Here is an 11,980-nt window from a genome sequence, read left to right as displayed (position 1 = left end):
GAAAAATTAAAAATTGAGAAAAAACACGAATTTTTGTTTTTAGAAAATACTTTAAAGTAAAAACAATAGTTTTTACCTATTTTTAAAGAGAGAGAAAATATGCTCTATGAATAGATCATACTTTCACTAAAAGTTAATCAGGAAGAAGATGTCAGTCATTGGGAAAATCGGCAATTGTTTTGGGAAATTACGCAATTTTCAAGTCATGTTTGTCTGTTTTAACGTATAATCTACTGAATACTGACACAAAAACTACTTTTATAATTTAAAAGTGGACAAAATTTCCCAAAAAATTAAATATAGTTTATTTACCTTTATGCTAACATTAAAGAGATACTGCGATCTTATTTTTACGAAGTCGTGTTTTAACGCTCCATCAGTCAATTTGACTGGTATGGACGTGATCAAAGAGATTTAGGTGATTCCAACTGTGGAAAACTAGCATTTGTGGAAAATATGTCAACACTCCCTTAGTTAGGGCTGTCTCTCTGTCAGTGATGAAGGGAATTTTCTTTGACTTTAAAAAAGGAACCCTGTCTGACAGGAATACAAATTGTCTGTTGTGGCTTTTTAGGTCACCTGAGTAAACTCAGGTGACCTATTGCTATCCGTTTTCGTCCGTCGTCGTGCGTCGTCCGTTAACATTTGAACATTTTCAGCTTCTTCTCTGCAACCACTGAATCAATTTTAACCAAATTTGGCACAAAGCATCTATGGGTGAAGGGGAACAAAAAATTGAGAATTTCATCATCCTTGCCCCCCTGGGAGGTGGGGCCAAAACCACTAAAATTAATGCAATCTTTAAAAATTTTCTTCTTTACTCCTGGACATCAAGCAGTCAAACTGTTTGCATGATTGTAATCAGCAATGAGTCCTCTACAAAAATTGTGAAATTCATGGCCCTGGGGTCAGGGGTTCCAGTTCTAGGGCGGGGCTAAATAAGTAGATTTTCGTGAATAATATACATGCAAACTGTGTCTTTGTAAATGGGTCTTCTTCTACACAAAGAGTCTTCCATTTCAAAAGTGTTATAAATCACTGTTTTAACTCATCTAAAACCGATTTTCCTCTATGTCAAAGCACTCTAACTGGAGCTTAGGTAACTTGAATTAACACATTTATGACGGTTATAAGTAGTTCTAGTGATAGTCTCCTTTTTCTTATGCTGTACGTCCTTCCCAAAGCAAGAAATTTACACGGACACAAATTGCACTCTGCGCCTACTAAAATGGTCCTCCGTAAAGTTAATATATCCATCTGCTGTACATTGCGTTCATCGCATCCTTCAGCGATCTCAAAGTTCGCAGCTCCTCTTGTAAGGTGGTAGGTTGGATGTGATGATCTCTACATCATTTTTCTTTTTAGCTTGTGACGTCTTCTAGAATACATTAAAAGTGTCTTTTTTAATATTGATGAATGATAAAAGCGAATTTAACATTTAATGAAAATAATCATTGATGTATGATGAAAGTGAATTAAACAATTAATGAAAATAATTTAATCTAAAAAATACTTGTTAAAAAATACATTAAAATAGAAATTGGTTCAATTTATCAGAAAAATATGACTTAAATGCTCACCTTTATTCTGTTAAAACTGAGTCCTCCACACCCGTGAATGTCCCCTGGCGTCCTTGTGTCGGGGACATAACTGACCAAATATTTCACATTCATGTAATTTTTTTCTACCATCGTTCTTTGCGGATTCTATATTCTAAATTAGAGAAATTAGCAAAGAAACAATAGAGCAGTTGTCATCTGACGTATATGAGATTAAGGATCAATTTAAACAATTTACCTGCATTATCACAACAAATGTAAACATCCACATCTGTAAAATCAGTCAGGACTATATCCTCCGCCATGGTATTTACAAGCTCATCTGAGAAATCTGGAGCCAAGTTAGCGCAATCAAGATCCTCCTCCCCTACTTGAACGTTATTGTCAGCAACGAACTTTAACCCTTTCTCTACCGGCACATTTTACATGATTTTAGAGAACTTTTGACATGGCATTCAGGGTTTTTTTAGGGGTTGTAGGGGGCCTGTATAAAGCCCCATTCCCAATGGTAAAAAGTATGTGTTTCCCCAATTTCATTGAAGAAAATTCCCCAAAGAGAATTGAAACAAACAAACCGGTTAATAAATGTTCAGACGCAGTAACATTTTAATCAAAAGTGTTGTTCCAAATAAAAATCTTGAAAAATAAGTCAAAGAAATACTTTGCAAATAAAACAAAAACTCTCTTATTTGAATTTATATAGAAAAATATTAAATATGATACTTTTCCCAATATCAACCAAATGTCGCTATTTTTCCCAATTGGAAAGGCCCAGGCCCTTGTTTTTAAGACCTAGAAAAAACCCTGCATTATTATATTATCTCTTACTATTTTATCCATGGAGAATACTAGGTATAATGCATACCATTTCGTAGGGAATTTCTTAGAGATGATATTTTATGACAATTCAGATACTCAACTATTGACCTTATAAGTAAAAATAGAGATCAAAGGTCAATTAAGTGCAAAATTTAATGGAATTATTTTATACGTTTTTATCTTCAAGCTAAATATTTACAAAGATGTATGTTGAAATAGGAAATTAAGGATATACCCACAAAAGGGCATTATACTGGTACTTCAAGAAACACATAAACTTTTTTTTAGGTCACCTGAGTAACTCAGGTGACCTATTGCTATTCGTTTTCGTCCGTCGTCGTGCGTCGTGTGTCAACATTTGAACATTTTCAGCTTCTTCTCTGAAACCACTGAACCAATTTCAACCAAATTTGGTATACAGCATATGAATGGAGGGGAACAAAAATTGTGAATTACTTGGTCCCCGCCCCCCTGGGGCCTGAGGGTGGGGCCAAAACCACTTAAATTATTGCAATCTTTAGAAATCTTCTTCTTTACTCCTGGACAACAAGCAGGCAAACTGTTGGCATGAATGTAATGAGCATTGAGTCCTTACTAAAACTGTGAAATTCATGGCCCCAGGGTCAGGGGTTCTAGTGCTAGGGCGGGGCTCAATAGATTATATAGTGAAAATGCATTATTTCTTTGAAAATCTTCTTCTCTGCTCCTGGATATTAAATAAACTAACTTAGCACATAGTTATGTTGAGCAAGAGTGCCTCTTCCAGATTTGTGAATTTTATGGCCCCAGGGTCAGGGGTTCTGGTGATAGGATGGGGCTCTATAGATTATATAGTGAAAATGCATTATTTCTCTGAAAATCTTCTCTGCTTCTGGGTATTAAAAGACTAACTAAGCAAATAGTTATGATGAGCAAAAGTCCCTTTTCCAGATTTGTGAATTTTATGGCCCCAGGGTCACGGGTTCTGATATTAGGGCGGGGCTCTATAGATTAAAAGTAAAAATGCAATATTTCTTTGAAAATCTTCTTCTCTGCTCCAAGGTATTAAATAAACCAACTTAGCAAAAAGTTATGTTGAGAAAGAGTCCTCTATTGATTATATAGTGAAAATGCATTTATTCTTTGAAAATCTTTTTCTCTGCTCCTGGATATTAAATAAACTAATTAAGCACATAGTTATGATGAGAAGAGTGCCTCTTCCAAAATTGTAAATTTTATTGCCCCAGGGTTATGTTTGGTTTTAGGATGGGGCTCTATTGATTATATAGTAAAAATACATTAATTCTTTGAAAATTTTTTCCCTTTTGCTTCTGGGTTTTGTGCCAATGATCCAAGTATACATACATTTATGATGAAGAATGGTGCATCTAGCAAAGTGGTTTTTTTATGCCCCCAGAGTCAGGGGGGGGGGGGGGTACATGGTCTGAAAATAAATTAATGCGGAAGTCTGCTCTTTAGTATTAATCAACCATTTTATGACAACATTTTAAAATTTTGAAATCCCGGGTATGTTGCCAATGGATCAGGGGTTTCCCTTTTAGGGTGAGGTACACAACTGGGTATAAAATGGAAGTGCATTTTCTTTTTGTTACTCTGATCTACCTCTGGGTATTAAGTAAATAAAGTAAGCTAAGTTAATAATTATATATGCAAGGGTCCTTTTTCAAAATTGTAGATTGTAAATTTAATTCCATGGCCTCGGGTTTAAAACACAAACCAAATGTTATTGTTTGAAAGTTGTTACACAATACTCAGGTGACCTATAAGGCCCGTGGGCCTCTTGTTTAATTCTGCATACATTTCCTTAAAAGCGGTTGCTTAGCAACGAAAATTTTTCAATTTTCAGGAAAAATTTTTTTTTTTTCAGACATCGTAGACACATTTACGCATCCCAGCACATATTAAAGTAAGATTTAATGTCATAAAATTACAAGGGACATAATAGCAGATAAATTTTTCAAAAGTTTACCTCATTAGAACTATTTTTAGGGGGTTTAAAAGGTAAATAAGTGCAAAAATTTCATCATTTTTTTTCAAGACTTCTCAATATTTTTGCTAATATTTTACACAGTAGATGCTGAAATGAAAAATTCTGAAAATACTCTCAAGAAGGGATCAAAACTGCAATCTCCATACATCATTTTAGTTCAAATTTTTGCTGAATGACCTTAAAATGGTTGCTTAGCAACAGTTTTTTTCAATTTTTAAACTATATACATGTACATATTTGTGATTTCTCATTCGGGCCCTTTCTAGACACTTTTTTGAATTTGTATGCTGTTTGTAAGATATGGGCCAAAAAAATAAAAGAACATTTTTGTTTTAAATTGACCTTGACACTCTTGTTGTTAGGGGGTCAAGGTAAAATTAGTACAGAATTCTACTTAAAATTGTAAGTTTATATCAGCTTTGAAATGTTACAGTCATGGAAAATTCATCTAATGGTTGACTTAAAAAAAGGCAAGACAAAATTTGCAAGCAATAATTTAATCTAAGAAGTAAAATAAACTTGAAGTTTTTTGGATTTTACTGGCAAGCTTAAGGTGTACAATAAGGAATTGACATGCCATCTTAAAGGAAATAATAATACATGGCAGTGGCAATTAATGCAAAACTGTTTTGTCAATAGATTGAAAAATGTGACGTTTATGTCCATTTACAAATCAGGATAAGGATATATTGCAAAATAAATTCCAGATCAGACTGATTAAGTCTTCCACAAAATGTTGAAGACCAGAGCTCCATTCTTTCATCAACTGCCACTTCTTTGAGAGACTGGAGGAAATTCTTCTTTGATTTGTCTTTACAAGAGATCAGCTTCTATACTGTAAAAGATTTAAATATTTTGAAACAGATATATATGTGAATTTACATTCATAAATAAAATTAAGAATGATACAATTAATGCATTGATATTATTTTCCATTTGAAATGAAAATTTATTAATACGATTCAAGTAGTTAAATGATATTATCAAGTCAATGTATCACTCAGGACTGAAAATTCAACAACCTTGTAGTAAACACTGAATGTTGCATTACTGAACCAAAACAAATAGCATATTTGGTAATCTAACTAAAGGCAGACCTGTATTATATAAAGAAAAATTGTGAAGCAGATAGATCTAATGTTCATTAGATGCTATGAAAATAATGATGGAACACTTCAAAATATTCTCAAAATAAGTAAAATTTAATTTGAGATCACGAATTATACAATCCGTTTCCAAGAATTATCAATTCATTCCTTTGGTTTATAATTCGAGATCTCAAAATTGCAATCCAATTCTTCAGATTACTAATTCATTCCCTAAATTTTTCCATTCTAGATCTATCTGCTCATCGATTTTTCAGAATATGCTCAAGAATTTCTCTCTCACATGGAGTTGTCGGCACTTGTAGGTGGACTATTCTATACTCGACACTTAAGACTATTGAGGTGTGAGGGATCTTTTTTCATGCCAGCACCTACCGTAACGAGGCACCCTAATTGGTTTTTATAAGTATAATGTTAGATAACATATGTTTATAGTGTCTTATCAGAGGAACAGGTCTCCATGTCTCATAGTAAGATTCGAACCTGCGATGCAAGGATTAACTCCTTACTTCATGACTATAGAACCACTGAACTAGTCTAGTGACTCATGTACCTAGAAGTGTTGACTTCCAGTGGCAATAAGGAATTTTGACTGCAATGAAATTGACTTACAGCTGATAACTAAGCACCTATGTCCTCCACATCAAAATCTTTTCTGTGCATGATGGCCAGTGGTGGGATTAACAAGAAGCACTTAAGAGATTAAAGTTCTGAGGATTTGGTACCAGCACACAACACACATGCTAAAACAATTTATGTGTTCATGTTAATTATGTCAAGTTTCATTTTTCTTTGAAGTGGTAATAAAAACTTTCCAACTTCAAAAACAACCCAAAAATAAGTGAAATTTGTTCGAACATCATCGCAAAACAGGGTTTACATGTTGGTGTTCAGGCCAACAATAAATCTTCAGAGATGGTAGGATTGGTGGGATTGGCTTTTCCAATAACGGATGAAAAAATCAAAAATGCATCCGTCCAAGTTGCAATGGTAAGATATTTGCGTTTTTTCCCAGATGTAAGACCAATTTTGTGGTTTTTGACGGCCAAATGCAAATCAAGATCTGCTGGCTGATGATCAACCAAATCATCAGACATGTCTATAAATTCCCTACTTCTGATTTTTAGCTCTAGTGGTCAGAGACCAGAAGAGCTTATGCGATAGTAATGCGTCCGTCGTCCGTCCGTCGTCCGTCCGTCTGTCTGTCTGTAAACAATTTTTCAAAATGCTACTCCTCCTACAGTTTTGGCCTGATTTCAATATAACTTGGCAAACAAGTAGACTCCACTAAGATACATAATTCTGTGTATCGCTTTTTGATTTCGATGAACGGTGTTGCCATGGTTACTAATAATAGAAATGTTTATGAAATTCTTTTAAAATGCTACTCCTCCTACAGTTTTGGTCTGATTTCAGTATAACTTGGCAAACAAGTAGTCTACACTAAGATACATAATTCTGTGTATGAGTTTTTGATTTCGATGAACGGTGTTGCCGTGGTTACTAAAAATAGAAATTTCTATGAAATTCTTTCAAAATGCTACTCCTCCTACAGTTTTGGTCTCATTTCAATATAACTATGAAAACAAGTAGTCTACACTAAGATACATAATTCTGTGTATCGGTTTTTGATTTCGATGAACAGTGTTGCCTTGGTTACTAAAAATAGAAATTTCTGTGAAATTCTTTCAAAATGCTAATCCTCCTACAGTTTTGGTCTGATTTCAATATAAATTGGCACACAAGTAGGCTACACCAAGATACATAATTCTGTGTATCGGTTTTTGATTTCGATGAACAGTGTTGCCTTGGTTACTAAAAATAGAAATTTCTGTGAAATTCTTTCAAAATGCTACTCCTCCCACAGTTTTGGTCTTATTTCAATATAAATTGGCACACAAGTAGACTACACTAAGATACATAATTCTGTCTATCAGTACTTGGTTTCGATGAACGGTGTTACCATGGTTACTAAAAATAGAAATTTCTGTTAAATACTCTCAAAATGCTACTCCAAATACAGTTTTAGTCTGATTATAACATAATGTGGCATGCAAGTAGACTACACTAAGAACATAAAGAGACTTAATCAAGGATCATTATTATATTTATTGCTGTTGAAAAGTTTCAATTTCCAACTGCTTCAGTACTTTTCTCTTCCTTTGCTAGTACAAACCAGTAGAGCTTCAGTCTCGACAGAGACTTCTGGTTTCTTGCAGTTTTGTGTTTATCTTAGAATACAATGGCCTCCCTAAGGGTTTGTAGTTGTACTTGTTCTTATTGTCAAAAGAAGATACAATATCCTGTGCAGGAATATGTATAGCGTTTGAATTGTTATCTTTACGCATACCCTCATTTGAGACAGTTGCTGTTTTTTATTGCAGAGTCTATACTTGTTCCACCATTGTCATTTGTTCCACCATTGTCCTTTGTCCCACCATTGTTATTTGGTGGTTTTAGAAAAAGTCCCGCTGCCTTTAAATTTTCAAGAACTTGTGCAGTTACTGCTGCAGTAATGGATTGCACCGTCTCATTCTTTTCTGAGTGTTCAATCGCTCCCGACTCCTTGGGTACTTATTTCCTCCGCCGTTTGGACGGCTGCCTAGAGGACATCTATAATGATAATACTTATTTTGTCAATTACATTTGATCATCAGATGTATTACTGCAGATAAATACATGTCTGAGAAATATCAATACAGACAGATAAATTTTTGATAAATTTTTTAAAGTACAGACAAATACATGTCTGATAAATTTACTCTGCAGACAAATACATGGCTGAGGATTATCAATACAGGCAAGTACATGTCTGAAAATTTTCAATACAGACAAATACATGTCTGAGAAATATCAATACAGACAAATACATGTCTGAGAATTATCAATACAGACAAATACATGTCTGAGGATTTTAAACAGACAAATACATGTCTAAAAAAATTTAGTACAAACAAATACATGTCTGAGAATTATCAATACAGACAAATAAATGCCTGAGAATTATTAATACAGACAAATACATATCTGAGAAATATCAAAACAGACAAATACATATCTGAGAAATATCAATACAAAAAAATACACGTTTGAGAATTATCAAAACAGACAAATACATGACTGATAAAATTCAATATACATGTACAGACAAATACATGTCTGCTAATTTTTTAACATGTACAGACAAATACATGTCTGACTCTTCCAATGAAGACAAAAAGTACATGTCTGAGAATGATCAATACAGACAAATACATATTTGATTATAAATTCTGAGATGGAGACAAATGCATGTCTGATAAATCTTCAATGCAGACAAATAAATGTCCGATAGATTTCAAAGCAAACAATACGTGCCTGAACTTATGCCTTAATTGAATGAATAAAATTATATGCACTGAATTATGGACTTTCCAATCAATATCTCAAAGCAGTCAAATACATGACTAATAGATGAATGTATGTAAATCTTAATCAGTCCAATACATGACTGATTACATATTGAACAGTAAAATACCTGAATACTGTTCTGTAAGTAAATGATTAAAACCAATCGCTGAGCTGAACTCAACATATAAATATTACCTTTGCTGTTCACCAATCTCTCTGGTTAAATGGCATGTGCAATGGCATATATGTACAACATAAACTGCAATATGTAACCCTAAGAGCATGCATTTTGTTCAAACTACATAATCTAATGCATGCATAATAGCTAGTCTGAGGCTTCTGTAAAAATTTTTCTGTCCCACTGGAGATAGATGCACACCATCACTACTAAGAATGTGTAGAGGGCTGTTCATTAAGCGAAGATGCAGCCAAAACATGAACTTCTTATTGTGTCTACCTTCTAGTAACACAGGTAGCATGTTGTTTATAATATTTCGCTTTTCCTCATACATTTGTGGTGAAATATTCCTTGGTCGAGTTCTGATGAAAAGTTCGCAAACAACATCGACCTGTACGCAGTCAAACTTTCCCATAGTTTCCATAAGCTCAGAAATATTACACGCCACAGTTTCTGGTCTCGCAGATACACTACAAATGTCATTTCCACCTATCTGTAATATGATCACCACTGGTTTGAAAGACGTTATGTAGTGCTGTAAGTCTTGATTTTTAAGTAGATTTTCCACTCTTCCCCCACTAAAACCGAAGCATCGGATTTCACACTGAGCCAGGTTGAAATCCGCCTGAAATGCATCACTTCGTCCTAAAAGTTGTTCCAGTCGTGTAACAAAACTATGGCCTATAACCAAAACATTAGTGCGTTTTTTTCTCATCAGCACACCGTGTCTGAAACCCCAGCGACATTTCTCCACTCAAAACCAACTTTTTAATTTAATATGTCCTTTCCTTCTTACATCGATAAAAGTAATCAGTATTTACAAAGGATTGGTCGGTTTTTCTTAACCATGGATCCTCTATAAGACGTTTTATAAGAACAAACAAAACAAAGAAGATCGATTAGCCTATCATCATGGCGGCGCCCCTGTGAATGGTGACTGTTCAGCTCCTATCCGTCGAATTTGCAATCATCACATGCTAAAACATTTACCTTCCTGAATTAATCCGTATCCGATATCATTTTCCAAGTTTTGATATCCAAGAAAATAGAATGGAAAGTCAATAAACTGGATAATTATTAAAAAATCTGCAGAGCTTTTTCAAAGTATTTACATCAGGGACGCTAAAATTGTAATATGATCGCCGAATATAATTAACCAATCAGAAATCAGGAAAACCTCTGATGCATCGAGGCTCACCACGGGTTAAACACTAAATAAGATTACATACAGAAATTCAACAAATAGAACAAGAGATGTTTGTAAAACACTTATGCCCCCCCCCCTCCCCCCAAATTGGAATTTTTCCAAGCCCAGGTGGCAAAACTCTGTCAAATATGGCATGATAGTACATAGAACAGAATTTGATATTCATCTGATAAATCTGTATACTAAATTTTATATCAGTATGTGCAACAGTTGTGAAGAAAATGAACGGAAACTGCAAATAATTGAAATTTTTCTAAGTCCAAGGGACATAACTCTGTAAGAAGAGGTGCGATCATACCCAAAACAGAACTTGATTTAGATATTCATCTGATTAATCTGTATACTAAATTTCATCTCAGTATGTGCAATGGTTTTGAAGAAAATGAACAGAAACTGCAAAGAATTGAAATGTTTCTTAGTCCAAGGGGCATAACTCTGTGAAAAATGGTGCGATCGTACTCAAACAGAACTTGGCCTAGAAATTCATCTGATCAATCTGTGTACTAAATTTCATCTCAGTATGTGCAACGGTTGTGAAGAAAATGAACAGAAACTGCAAATAATTGAAATTTTTCTAAGTCCAAGGGGCATAACTCTGTGAAAAATGGTGTGATCATACCCAAAACAGAACTTGACCCAGACATTCATGTGATATATCTGTATTCTAAATTTCATCTCAGTATGTGCAATGGTTTTGAAGAAAATGAATGGAAACTGCAAATAATTGAAATTTTTCTAAGTCCAAGGGGCATAACTCTGTGAAAAATGGTGCGATCCTACCCAAAACAGAACTTGGCCTAGATTATAATGTGATCTATCTGTATACCAAACTTCATTTCAGTATGTGCAATGGTTGTGAAGAAAATGAACGGAAACTAAGTGGACCGACAGACAGCAGCAAAGCAGTATGCCCTCCCTTCTTTAAAGGGGGGCATAATGAAATCCATATGATTCACTCGTTTACATAAAAAGTTATTAAAATAACTTTCATTTATGACCTACATAAAACAGATGTGACATCATTATTGACAAGTAATGAACTTCTCCCTCAATCCCCACTACCTCATACCCTCAGGGCGTGTTTGAAATAGCAAAATCATACTACTGTTGATAGCAAAATCATACAACTGTTGATAGCAAAATCATACTACTGTTGATAGCAAAATCATACTACTGTTGATAGCAAAATCATACAACTGTTGATAGCAAAATCATACAACTGTTGATAGCAAAATCATACAACTGTTGATAGCAAAATCATACTACTGTTGATAGCAAAATCATACTACTGTTGATAGCAAAATCATACTACTGTTGATAGCAAAATCATACTACTGTTGATAGCAAAATCATACAACTGTTGATAGCAAAATCATACTACTGTTGATAGCAAAATCATACTACTGTTGATAGCAAAATCATACAACTGTTGATAGCAAAATCATACAACTGTTGATAGCAAAATCATACTACTGTTGATAGCAAAATCATACTACTGTTGATAGCAAAATCATACAACTGTTGATAGCAAAATCATACTACTGTTGATAGCAAAATCATACTACTGTTGATAGCAAAATCATACAACTGTTGATAGCAAAATCATACAACTGTTGATAGCAAAATCATACTACTGTTGATAGCAAAATCATACAACTGTTGATAGCAAAATCATACTACTGTTGATAGCAAAATCATACTACTGTTCTTGGTATCGAATGGTGTACAAGT

At 34.1% G+C, this 11,980-nt stretch overlaps 1 protein-coding gene across 2 annotated transcripts; it reads right to left on the bottom strand.

Annotated features, from left to right (window-relative positions):
* Window positions 1–7,693: 7,693 nt before the first annotated feature.
* Window positions 7,694–10,277, bottom strand: LOC134267244 (uncharacterized). 2 transcript variants are annotated; one of them, XR_009992122.1, is made up of 3 exons: window positions 10,033–10,277; window positions 9,060–9,138; window positions 7,694–8,087 (listed from the first exon to the last, which is right to left on the bottom strand). XR_009992122.1 is itself a non-coding variant. In XM_062749465.1 (3 exons), exons 1-3 carry the CDS (start codon window positions 9,755–9,757, stop codon window positions 7,976–7,978), a joined length of 705 nt encoding a protein of 234 aa, XP_062605449.1. In that variant the 5' UTR covers window positions 9,758–10,277; the 3' UTR covers window positions 7,694–7,975. The 2 variants fall into 2 exon arrangements, 1 of the variants encoding a protein (XP_062605449.1); XM_062749465.1 differs by having other exon boundaries at window positions 9,244–10,277.
* Between the last annotated feature and the right edge of the window lie 1,703 nt (window positions 10,278–11,980).

The sequence above is a fragment of the Saccostrea cucullata genome, unplaced genomic scaffold, assembly GCF_032062105.1.
Source record: "Saccostrea cucullata isolate Sc308-1 unplaced genomic scaffold, CSIRO_AGI_Scuc_v1 ctg12584, whole genome shotgun sequence".
Classification (NCBI taxonomy): domain Eukaryota; kingdom Metazoa; phylum Mollusca; class Bivalvia; order Ostreida; family Ostreidae; genus Saccostrea; species Saccostrea cuccullata.
This window is presented reverse-complemented; position numbering and strand designations above follow the sequence as displayed.

Bases quoted from the DNA above. Each gene is read 5' to 3' on its own strand.
- LOC134267244 (XM_062749465.1), bottom strand. From the start codon at position 9,757: ATGAGAAAAAAACGCACTAATGTTTTGGTTATAGGCCATAGTTTTGTT. The intron at 9,139-9,243 runs GTGTGCATCTAT...GCATGCTCTTAG, and splicing joins ACACATTCTTAGTAGTGATG to GGTTACATATTGCAGTTTAT. The intron at 8,088-9,059 runs GTAATATTTATA...TTATCATTATAG, and splicing joins GAGATTGGTGAACAGCAAAG to ATGTCCTCTAGGCAGCCGTC.